The sequence below is a fragment of the Phalacrocorax carbo genome, chromosome 8 (assembly GCF_963921805.1).
Source record: "Phalacrocorax carbo chromosome 8, bPhaCar2.1, whole genome shotgun sequence".
NCBI classification, from domain to species: Eukaryota; Metazoa; Chordata; class Aves; order Suliformes; family Phalacrocoracidae; genus Phalacrocorax; species Phalacrocorax carbo.
This window is the reverse complement of record NC_087520.1, coordinates 25,478,444-25,490,646: the sequence shown is the minus strand read 5'-3', so window position 1 is coordinate 25,490,646 and position 12,203 is coordinate 25,478,444. Positions and strand designations below refer to the sequence as shown.

At 45.9% G+C, this 12,203-nt stretch overlaps 1 protein-coding gene across 1 annotated transcript; it reads left to right on the top strand.

Annotated features, from left to right (window-relative positions):
• Nucleotides 1-1,015: 1,015 nt before the first annotated feature.
• TRADD (TNFRSF1A associated via death domain) lies at nucleotides 1,016-8,215 on the top strand. The gene is made up of 4 exons (XM_009501222.2): nucleotides 1,016-1,157; nucleotides 3,706-3,983; nucleotides 5,697-5,889; nucleotides 7,203-8,215. Exons 1-4 carry the CDS (start codon nucleotides 1,016-1,018, stop codon nucleotides 7,508-7,510), a joined length of 921 nt encoding a protein of 306 aa, XP_009499517.1. The 3' UTR covers nucleotides 7,511-8,215.
• Nucleotides 8,216-12,203: the final 3,988 nt, after the last annotated feature.

Below are 12,203 nucleotides of genomic sequence, written 5' to 3'. Positions count from 1 at the left end.
CTGTGGAGAAGCAGCTGATGGTGTGACCGAGGTGCAAGCAAGTAGTCAGAGAAAGGAGATAGGACTTGGGACAGGGGCTGAGCCAAAAGCCCCAAATTACTTATCACTATGGTGTGATGAAAAGGCTGGCTCCAAGTGGCACGCTCTGTGGGAGCAGCTGTGGGGAGCTTGCGGTGACCAGCTCACAGACACACTTAGGCAGTTTGTGTACACATCAGAAGGGAGAAGTGGCAATGCCTTCTCCTGGGCTGTCAGATATGTGCTCTCCAGCTGTCACAGCTCAGTCTGGCATTGCCCAGTAAGGCACAGTTTTTCCATTCTGAATATCCATAGCCTGGGAGGAGTTTTGGTTTGTCTTTGCCTTGGGAAAAGAGTTGGGTCCAGCTGCGTTAGATGTAAATGTTGCCGTTGCTGGCCAGAGAGGAACAGGCGTGATACAGAGAGATGGATGTGCTATCTTCTAGGTGCATTGCTGCAAGAGGCGAACAGCGGGAGTAGAATAATAAATGAGCTAGTATGTAAAGCAAAGGGATAGCCCTGGGCTCTGTAATATATCCTTTAGTGAGGAAAACCAGGGGACCAGGACCTTGGGCAAAACGCCTCTGCCTGCCGTAGGGCTTCAGCCTGTGCGAACATGCCAGAACCAAGATTGCTGGGTGCTCCCTGGAGCACCCCAGTTATGCATCTCAGCTGGGCATGAGGCCTGAAACTCTCTGCTTCAGAGTCTCTTTGAACTATAAAATGAACAGGCTGCAGTGGAAAACGAATGCAGAGCTTTGTGAGCTGAGTCTGCAGGATACCATGTCCCACTGTGCTATGCTTTACAGAATAACTGTCAACTCCTTAAAGGTTACGCTTGCTTTAACAACTTTACCACCACCTCTAGGAAATAGGGATAAATCCCCATAATCCCACCATGCTTGCACGTAGTGGTTGCTGTAAGCACTCATCCAGCATCAGGCAATTTTCCCTATGGTCTCTCAGCTCACCTGTGTGATTTTGTAGGGTGCTGAAGATGGCAGGCAGCTCTGCTCCTTGGATCGGCAGCGCTTATCTCTTCCTCCAGTCCACATGCAAGTCTATTGTTCTGCCATCACTCTACGAAAGCTCCCAGAAGAAACCTAGTGTGTTCAAGGCACTGAAGCTGGCATTAGCAGGTACTCATCCTCTCTGATATCTTGGCATGCTCTCTCATCTCTTTGTGCAATGCCATGCCTTTCTTTAATCTCACACTCGTGTGTAAGGAAAGCTGGTGTTCACTGTATTTAGGGAAGACAGCAAAGTGGAGCAAGTTCAGCAGATGGCCGGGGACTGGAACACTTGTCCTGTGAGGAAAGGCTGAGGGAGTTGGACCTGTTCAGCCGGAGAAGAGAAGGCTTTGGGGGGCATCTACCAACAGGCTTCCAATACTTACGGGGACAGGGAGATGGAGCCATGCTCTTCACAGTGGTGCGTGGGGAATGAGAGATAGCAAGCATAAATTGAAACATGAGAGGTAGACACCAGATATAAGGACAAACATTTTTCCCCATGAGGACAGTCAAGCAGTTGCCCAAAGCATCTGTGTATTCTCCATCCTTGGGGGTTTTCAGAAGAGGACTGGAAAAAGTCTTGAACAACTTGGTCTGACCTTGGAACTGACCCTGCTTTGCATGGGAGGTTGGGCTAGAGACTTCCTGGGCTTCCTTCCAACTTGAACTATCCTACAAGTTATCCTACTTTATGAATGTTTGTTTAAACCCATTTATATAAGAGGGGAAAAGATTGCAATTGCTATGAAAGAAGATTTAATTTCTGTCTTTATACCACCACAGAAACATGATTTGTGCTTTCAGAAACCAATTTTTAAAATGAATGATGGCCAGTATAAGTTGTTTTCTGATAGAAACAGGGACAATTACATTGGCTTCAGCTGTACATGATCCTATTTACACCAGAAAAGGGCTTGAGATGCAAGCTAACTTCAGAATAATAGTTAATTTTAAGAGTTTATCATATTTACCTAGAAGGACACTCATGGTGTTCTTTACCTGTCACACAGCTGAGCCTATCTTGTTTAACTGGGCTTGTGTAACTATACTGTAATTTCCTCTGGCAATCATCAGTCTAGCAAAGTCGGCTAGTTTATCCAATACAGGCCTGCTCATCTTGCAGCTTGAGCCAAAGATGCGAAGCAGCAGGAAGGTTGACACAGTTGTCCAGTTAGGCTCGATTTATGGCTGCTTTGTGTCACTGGAATGTGAATCTGCTCACACATTTAAAGGAAAGCCCACAAAAATGCTGAATCCTACCATGCTTATTCAGACCTAAAAAGGACGTGAAGTCTGAAGCTGTCTGAAGTTTCATGAAGAAATGTGTGCAAAGTCCTCTCTTTTGAGGTCGATTTGCAGCTGTCTCGTACCCATTCATGAAGGTTTCCATGTCTGTGCAGCTTTTCGCTCCCCAGCCCTCTTACCCTGTTATGGAAGCTTTTGTTTAACCAGCACTCATGAAAAACAAAGCATGAAGGAAGCAATAAAAAGACATTTCTGGTCAACCACAGTGAATTAAAATGCCTTTCCTAGGTGCTGAGCCCATGTCTCAGTTACACATCTGGTCCAAACTAGACTTTGTGATGCAACCAGGATTCAGTAAACCCTCTAAAGCCACTGTTAGATCACATACTTTTAAATGCCAGGTCACTTGTCCTGCCTAACATGGAGCACACAAGTCTGCTTTGCAGTGGGATTGTCCTCCAAGCATGTCTAAATAATGCCATGACCCATGTTTTAGAAATACCTGATGTAGTGCCAGTCTGAGCTGGTACCTCTGTACGGGCCTGTGCAACAACAGGCCAAGAGGTTTATTCGTGTCTGGAAGCAGTACAGCCAGCCTCTCACAGGCCTCTGCTGCAAAAAAAGAGAAAAACACATACTCTAAACTATCAGCAGCAGCATATATAACCCCTGTGGAGACAAGGTCAATGTGCACAGCTAGTCAAAATGAAATTTTGCCAGGAGAAGGAAGAATGAAGGCCTGGACAATTTCTGTTGTCTATGTCATTTGTGCTCCCCCTGCACTAATGTTAGAGGGTACATCCCTAGCTTCTCCTTGCTCACATTTTACCATTAATAATTCTCTGTGACAAAGAGCTTAACAAGTCAAGGCCCAATCTCAAGCAACCTAATTCCCTTGGCTGGATCTATCATTTGCCACTTGTGAGACATGTTGAAGGCTCAGAGCCAGCCAAAAGTTACCTCTAGACATGGGGTGGTGAGGAAACACTGGGTTTCTTTCCAGGACCTTCATCACTGCATAAAACTCCAGTGACAAGGATGGAAGACTGTCAGCATTGAGCTGAACTATGCACTTTCATCTATAAAAACTTTCCTGTGCTACCAGTTCAGCGTAACCATTTCTGTCCTGGAAACAGAACCTCAGACTTAAAATCTCCCCTAATGAACAGTTTTGGGATGATTACCTGGGGTGTAGTACCACATGGCTTGAGTTGGACACCATACTTCATGGGAATTGATGGTGGCAGGGCAGCAAAAACGTAATCCTTTCCCCTTGGTTTTACATACAGGTTTTGCATCCCAGAGGACTTGATCACAGAGAGAAGAGAATTCAAAAGCTACTCCACTGCAGGCTTGGTGGTGGATGGGAGTGGGTCTGGGTTGTCTGTCTCATGTCTAGGTAGTGACTCTGCTCACTTCTCCCTGCCAGACTCCACCGGCAGTGTGAATGGTGTGGACATGCTCAAAGTGCACTGCAGCCATCCACACCTGATAGTCCAGCTCAAGTTCTGCAAGCAGGAGAACTGCCGCCGGTTCCTGCAGAGTTACCGGGAAGGAGCACTCCAGGAGTCCCTCCAGAATCACCTCCAGCTCTTCTTGGCCATGACTACAGTGCCTCTTGAAATGGAGCTGAAGGCTGGCAATGAGCACCTTGACAACATGCTGAAGGATGAGGATCGCTGCCTCGAGTGCATCTACAGAGAAAAGGTGAATGAGAGAGGGAGGGAGGCCAGGCAGCAATGAGGAGCAGTAGCACAGGACTCAGGAAGGCGGGCACAAATATTGCTTTGCTGCAGCATGCTGGGTTGTTGACTTCTCCATTCTTCAGTTCTCAAGTGTAATATGGAGAAACAACTCTGCCCTTCCCCAGAAAAGAACCGTGCACTTTTCTGGAAGGGCAATAGAGTTACTGAAGCAGCCTACAGAGGTTCTGCTAAATCAGTGTGTTTTCTGTGTATAACAATTAGTGTGGCTGTTAGCACCACTAAGATGAGGAATTATACAAGGTGCAGTTGAGAGCACAAACAAGTGTGCCTCAATACACCTGTGAGGCAGGCAGAGAGGGCCGTGATCCTGTGTGGAATGATCACTGCTTAGCACCTTTCTGCCCCACCTCACACACCACCTCCTCTGAGAACAGCAATGGTAACTGGCACCTAGAAATGAGTGTGAGTGCAAACACTCTGCACAATATACCAACAACTTCTGACAGAGTGGGGACAGACAGCATCTGCTGCCAGCAGGAACAGGCTGCCCTTGTGAACACAAAATCTCTCTCTCAGGGGCAATATCTAACGTCTAGCTCATCACACACTTCAGCGCTGGCACTCTAATCCTGCTAGCAAGAACAGTGAGATCTTGTCTCACCACAAAACCAAGGTGACTAAACTTGAAGCGATTAAACTCATTGCCTTTCTCCTCTCCTCGTTTTTTTCCTCCTGGAACTAGCAATACCTTATAGCTCTGGTTCCCTCAAGGTGGTCCTGAGAAATAGGTAGTCACCATTTACTTGGGAAGATTAGGCACAAGAGCATGTTTTGTCAGGTTGCTTTTCTGCAAGCACAGAGAATGAAATGCAAACCTTTCAGCCCTGGACCAAACATCATGTGATATCCCATACCATGTCAACTTCTGCTCGCTGCTCCCTCCCTCTGCTGAACTAGCTGACTGGACAAAAGAGATGAGCTTATTCTCAGTTCCCCAAAACTGACTCAGTCTGCCTAACAGTGCAACAGTCAGAAAGATTACACTGGGGCACAGCTGTCACTGACTGAGGGCAGTGCTGGGTACCAACCTGCTGTAAGTGAGCTAAACACTAGACTGAGTCAGAGCACTTGCCAGGTTTGACTGTTCCCAGGTGCTTTGCCGCCTTTACTCCTTTTCTCATTACCTGCTTTTTGGAGGTCAGACTAGTTTTCTCTTGGTTAGTGAGAAAAACTGGCTTGGCGAGAATCCAGGAACAACAAAATTTAGGTAGTGGAGGGGCAGAGAGAGAGGAGGTGAGTAGCAGGAGCTGCCTGCTTTGGTGGCCATGAGCGGTTCGATCAGGTTGTCCCATTCTGTGAGTCTGACCCTTGTGTGAAGTAAGTTGGTGCACCCTAATTCTTGCCGAGAGCTGCTGAAAATAATCATGGACTAGTAGCAGTTTTGTGCAACTTCTAAGTGCTCGCTGCTGCATGTGAGAAACCCGGGGAGGGGGGGAAGAGAGTGCCTATTTCCTAACATATTTCAGATTCAAATTCACAAATTTATAGCCAGAACTCCATTAGACTATCTCATATGATCACTTTACAACTCAGGCTATAGCTAGCTCATTGCTCACCTCTTGACACCATCATAAGCTGCGCCTTCCAGCTAAGCATCCACAGCTTTGCAAGGTGGTGGACCTGGCATGAATCACTGATGCCATTTGCATTACAGCCTGACCGCCTGCGGGATGAGGAAATCACAGAGCTGGAGGAATGCCTCAAGAGCCTGATTGTTCACCAAAGCATCAACAACAACAAGGCTGTAAAAGACTGCACGTCTCTGAACTCCCCATCTCTACCTTATCCATCTCGAGGCAGCTCCCTTTCCCCACAAGTCACCTTCATCTTTCAGGGACAAGTGTTCGGTGAGTAGCTAGAACTGACCAAGAGAGCCCTTGGTCTTCCTTGCCTCAAAGCCCAAGAGGGAGGATTAACATGACTACATATTGGGATCTACCTCAGATATAAATCAAGGATTTCCCAGCATCCCACAAGGAAGGAATTACAATACTCCTGAGATATTGCCGTACTACTTCAGGTCAGGGCTCAGCCTGTTTTCTTTCTGGGGTGGAACAGACCCAGATACTTGAGAGCCTTCCAGGTTCCTCACATTTTAAAACTCCTTAATACTGAAAGGAAGAATACAAAATAGTTCTCTTCCTCCACATCATTTGGTTGAGGTGAGTTAATAGTATAGCTTGGAATAAGACTGGGAAAGTTACTACGGACACTATCAGACCCGCTTTCAGCCAGGACTGATTTGTCCAGGCTCCCTGCAGTACACTGGCTTTCTCTGGGGTCTGTCCCCTACAGAGAGCTTTCAGATAGTCTCACATAGCAATTTTAGCTTGATCTCAGCTAGATAATTTCTGAGTGTGTTTAAGCTGTGTATACAGTCTCCAGTGCTAAACATCTAAGGAGAGAGCTCCTGTCTGCATTTCAGTATTTTGAGGATGCTTAGGTAGGGAACAGGGGACTTGCTCAGAAAGGCCTTGCCAAGTTGCTTTTGAAAGGCTGCAACGAATAAAGATTATGTCTGTCAGAAAAAAAATAAGCTCTGGGAAACCACTGGACAGTCCCATCCTGGAGAGGGGGAGGCAGGGAGAAAAATGGAAAATAGGCTTTGCCAAGCTTGCAGGGTGGGGTCAAGCCTGGATATTCTGATGGAACGATTTCAGTAAGGGAACTGTCAGAGCACGGCAGGGAGCTCCAATGTGCCAGGGCAGAGGGCTGTGAGCAGGTAAGTGTGTCACCATGTGCTACAGTTTGCCACCCGAGGCACCAGCAGTGCCCTGAGGGATGGCTGGCTACATGGAGAGTGGACATGTCTCCACACGGAGAGCAGGGAGACCCTGAGCAGTGAGGCTCACTCCAGCTGATATTCCCTTCCAAGTGATAGAGGAACGCCATCAGAGCACGCAGACCATGTGCATGACCCCCTGCTGGGGCAGTCCCTTCAGCTTCGCTGCTCTTGCACTGCTGCTCCAAACTCACAGTGCTGCCCTAGTGTTAAAACACCGGAGGACAAACAGAGCAGCTCCACAGCAGTTTAATAACATGCTGTGGACACTGAAGAGATTTCCTGCGCCACAGAATATTGAGCAAAATTGGACTGGCCTGAGCTGCGTCACACTAGCCATGAAACCCCTATGCTTTATCTGCCCTCTGTCCTTTTCAGCCAACAGAACGCTCACACCAGACGACCACCAGAAATTTGCCAAACTTGTATCCAAGAAATGGAAGCAAGTGGGTCGCTCTTTGCAGAAGAACTGCCGGGCCCTGCGTGATCCCGTCATTGATAACTTGGCCCTCGAATATGACCGAGAAGGACTATACGAACAAGCCTATCAGCTGCTTCTCAGATTTATCCAGTCGGAGGGGAAGAAGGCTACAATAGCACGGCTGATCGCAGCCCTGGAAGAAAATGGTCTCATCAGCTTGGCTGAGGAGCTCTTGGGCCTCCATTCCAACGAGGACTGCTCCTAAAGCAGTGGACAATTCTATATTGACTATATCATGCTTAGCTCTTTCCCACCAACCTGAGGGAGTCTGCCTCTGTGAAATGCCAAACACAGAGCTCGGCGTTAAACAGACTCCTAGTCAGCAAGTTACCTGTGGAGTGCAGACTGGAACTGCTGCTCTACTGTGTGTTACAGCGTCACATACTGTCCTGATCCCAGCCCACAGAGCTCAGCAATCTTCTCTGACCAGCTGGCTGCTAGTGCCTTCACTCTCTTCTTAACCACCAGCCCTCAGCCTGCCAGCTTCACTGGAGAGGATAGCTAATGCTATCGTGTCTCACAAGAGTCAGGATTTGCCCAGAGCCTTTCCCTGGTGGGCTTGTCACTGTGTGACAATTGGGTATTGGCCACTGTGCCTGGATTTTCCTGCCCTGATTTTGAGGGTTAAAAATGGCTTGAAGGACAAAGCACCCAAACCCCAGGGCTAACTTGTGCTTTCAGTTTCAGTGGGAGAAGCTGGCTCTCTCCTGGTATGGTTGATGAAGACTGCAACAGAGCAGCGTTTACACCTTTGCCCCTAACAAAGCAACAAGTGTCTAGCATGACATGGGTCCCATGAAGAACAACAGTTTGATTACCTTCGACATATTCCCTATGCTTTCATGATATGTTTTTACTTATCCTTTTTCAATAATTCTATCTCTCTTTGCTCTTCCCATCTGTGGGAATAGCTGGTGGGCCTTGGAAATTATTTCATATGCAGAGGGTGGCTCTGCCAGCACGTGTAAAGCCTGTGTGCACACGCAAGTATCAGGCCACTGGCAGTCATGGTAGGACCAGCTTTCAGACAGGCAAACCCTGATGGCCTTTTAAGCCACAACTCACATCCTAATCCTTCCTGGAGTCAAATCTGTTATTTGGTGAGGAGGGATGTAACCTGGGCTCAGATCCAAGCTCTTGGGACCGGTGCCGCTCCCTTAGCTTCTGCTAAAACACACGCTGCGAGCATCAACTAACTGAAGACCCAGTCAGGAGGATTGAGATGGCCAGCTTCTACCCAATTGGGGTCCACATGCCTCAGATGTGCTGAGCATTGTGTTCCTCAGCATAAGCCTGAGGAACCTAGCTTTTTTCTGTAGATTTTGAATCCCCAAGGTTACTTACACAGTGTGGAAAGGAAATGGAGGGGCTCAAAGATGGGGAGAATATTTTCAGAGTGTGAGTGAACCTGTTTCTATCTTTCCCTTAATGTCAGGGGAAGCAGGACTTCATGCAGGCACCACCTCTACAAAGTCTGCAGCTCCGTGACCTTTTATTAAGGTATTCTACATCAGTGCTGTTGCAGTCTCATCTCCGCCATTCCTGCTCCATGTCCTACCTGCTCCCTTCCAGTAGTACCAGTGTGCTTCCCAAAATGAACCAGTTATATCTCTGACAGTCTGGCTTTTGGGACCAGCTCAGCGATGCTGATCTGAGTTAGTTTAGGCTGCTCTGGAACCATACCTCAAAGTGTTTAGCTTTCCTGCCAGATCCCAACATGGGAACTCTGTCTGGCAGCAACCCACCTGGCAAATGGTACTTAAAAACAAACAAACAAAAACAAAACAAAATACAAACAAACAAAAACAAACAAACAAAACCAACCAAAAAAATCAGAAACTTGAAAATTACTTTAACAGCAAGAGGGTTTGCTCTTGATTTTGCAAAATTATTTTTTAGAAAACAAGGTTATATGTATAGCCTACTGTCTTGTTTGTAGTGAATATTACTAAGCTCTCAAACTACTTATTCATATATTAGGCAGCCACTGAGTAGTGAGAACTGCTAGCTTTTATAGCATCTGTTAATGTTCAAAATGAGAAAGGCTTGTTATTCCGCATCTACTTCAAGGCCAAAAAACCTCTTTGCTGCTATTACTGTATTACAGAGGACTAAGCAGGAATGCTTTTTTCTTAATGCATACCTTGTGCATTTTATTCCTCTGCCAGCAATTGGCGTATGTGTTTCCTCTTACTCACAGATTCCCTCTCAAAAGTGCCATTAAGTGCTGGAGCTCCTGGCAACCTTTCTGGAATATCATAATTTTTAACAGCATTCACAGGTGCCTTTAATGCAGAGATTCGAAGGAAGAGGGTTTTCCAGTGATATTCCATGGTGGAACTGTCTTGAGCACATGGCATGGTTTGGGGACTATAGCAGGGGCTGTTTCATACCTTCTTTTCCATGATCAGTCATTAGATGCAATGAAAACTCGATTCTGGTCTCAAGCGGTCTCCTTCCTGCTAGAGGAGTAGGGTTTTTTAGTATTATCTGGCACAGATAGAGACAATTTCCACAGAAGCCTTAGAATGAAATAGATCAATGGGATCATGACTATACAATGTAATTTGCATTGATTTGGCATTTGGGTGGGGCTCAACTCTGAATTTACTTCTGTTTTACCCGGAAGATTTGACAGCAGTTTTTCAGCAGTGTGCAAAGACAAGGGAACTTCCATCATGCAGGGAAGGAAGAAGCACTCACAAAGGAAAAACCATTAGCAGAGATTTGTTGAAGAAATGAGAGGCATGTCTTTACCTCAGATAGTAATGCAATGAATAGAACTGAAGAAAGAGTTAGATGTTGGGGATACTTGCTGATACACCAGGAACTCAGTGCTATATGCTAGACCAAGGGCTATACTAAAGGACCCCTGGTGACTGCTTGGCTGTCACGCTGTTGGAAGAGGAGCACAGTCACGCTTTCTTCCTTGCCTGTGCAAAGTTAATTGCACACACACTGCACCTACTCAGATGCCAGACATGCAAGCGACGCTCCCTTACTGCTATTTATACCGATTAGCTGATGTCTAGTGTGTGAGATAAACCATGGGCAGTGCTGCTGCTGCTGAATTTGGCCTTATCCCACAACAGCTCTTCTCTATGTATTGAGATATTTGGGGTGTGTGTGAATACATATATATATATAGGGGGGTGGTGATGTTTCAGAATCAACCATGCAGCAAACCAGCATGTGATATTAAAAACAAATGAAGATGCTATTCAGTTGCATATATATATAAAAAAAAAAAAAAAAAAAAAAGAAATAGATGAAGTATAAAACAAACAGCTGAAACCAGGCCAAAATGTGCTTACAGGAAGGAATCCAAGAGGGCTTTTCTGTGGTACAGATTGTTTTTGTAGTTTTAGCAGTGTTTCAGATTTGAAGGAGGCCCCTTTCAGTCTGCCAGAAAGAATGAAAATATCCATCCAAAGGAGAATTTGAATGATTTGTTTCGGCATAGCTGAGCTACAGTGGTCAAAGGGATAGTAACAAAAAGGAAAGCAAAAGTTAAAATGCTCACCAGATACACTTTGATGTGAGGCATCTGATAGCAGTAAACGTGAGAGTATGGCCTGATACAAAATTGCCATGAAGGAAAAATAACAAACTCTCCTGGAGGGTAGAGTCAGTGAAAGGCCGACATTAACCCTCTTAGATGCTTGTTAAAAATACACCACAGATTAATTCATCTGCTGAAGATGACGATGCACCATCAGGCAGGTAGGGAAGGTGCTTTCTTCCAATGGCTTCAGTTCTCACATGCCACAACTGCTTATAGGAGACCAGTTTGTCAGGTGAAAACAGTACTTGACTCAAAAATAAGGAAAGGGTTCAGCATTACTGATCGGAAGTGCTTAAAAAGTCACGAGCTGGGCCTTAAAGAAATCATAAAATTTTCTTCCAGATTTTCATAGCAAGTCAAATTAAAAACAAATGTTGACAGCTTGCAACAACACTTTCTAGGTTTCCATTTTCAACTTCAGCCCTACCATTGAAGAGATACATGTCTGGATTATTTTTAATGCAAAATGGGGTGCTAATGTCACAGCACTGCAGGTGACAGAGCTTTATGGAAAAATGAGTGTTCCAAATAAAAGAGTTTCCTGGAGTTTCGTAGCTGGGAAGCCTCAGAACTGCATCCATTTCAAAATGTGGGAGAAGCTGAGGCAGAAAATAAGAATATACTTTGCACAGCTGTCAAGATGTGGAGAACATAAGGCGAAAAAAGCATGTAGGCTTAGAGCTGAGGGAAACTACTTGTTCATAGAGGGGATAAGTGCTTGGTGCAGACACTGCTCCAGACAAAGGTCTTTTCCCAGTTTTTCCTTACCTGTTAATTTTGCCACTCATTTCAAAATCCAGTTCAGCATCGAGAAGCCATCCTGCTGCCTAGGTCACTGTGTCCCCTGCCCTCTGAGGTTTTGAAAGGTACCTTAGAGCCACCTCCGAGTCACACCCCAGCAGCTGCCCACAGACTCTGAAACCAAAAGTGAGCACATACAGCAATGAGGGGCCTCAAATTCACTTAAACTGCTGGTTTAGTTTAACTGAAAATTCTGGTATAGCCGTGAACCTCTGCTATTGTACACCTTAAACTGAGGCGATACTAGAACTGGAGTCAAGAGGGTTTCTTCAGCCTAACCCACATATTGGAGTGTGTACATGAAACTGGTGAGGTTCACTGCTTTACAGACAAGGGTCTGGCCATTTGTCTTTTGTACAGGGATGGGCTCAAGTGGTAAGGCTATTTAAGGCCTGGAGTCAAAACCTATTTTTTTTTCTTCTCTGGATTGAGTTTCAAAGCCACTGAAGGAATTTGGGCATACATCTCTAACTGAAAGCTGTAGGAGATGTGTGGGTAAGTCCCTTAGTCATCAGTGGAAAAATCCCTTGCT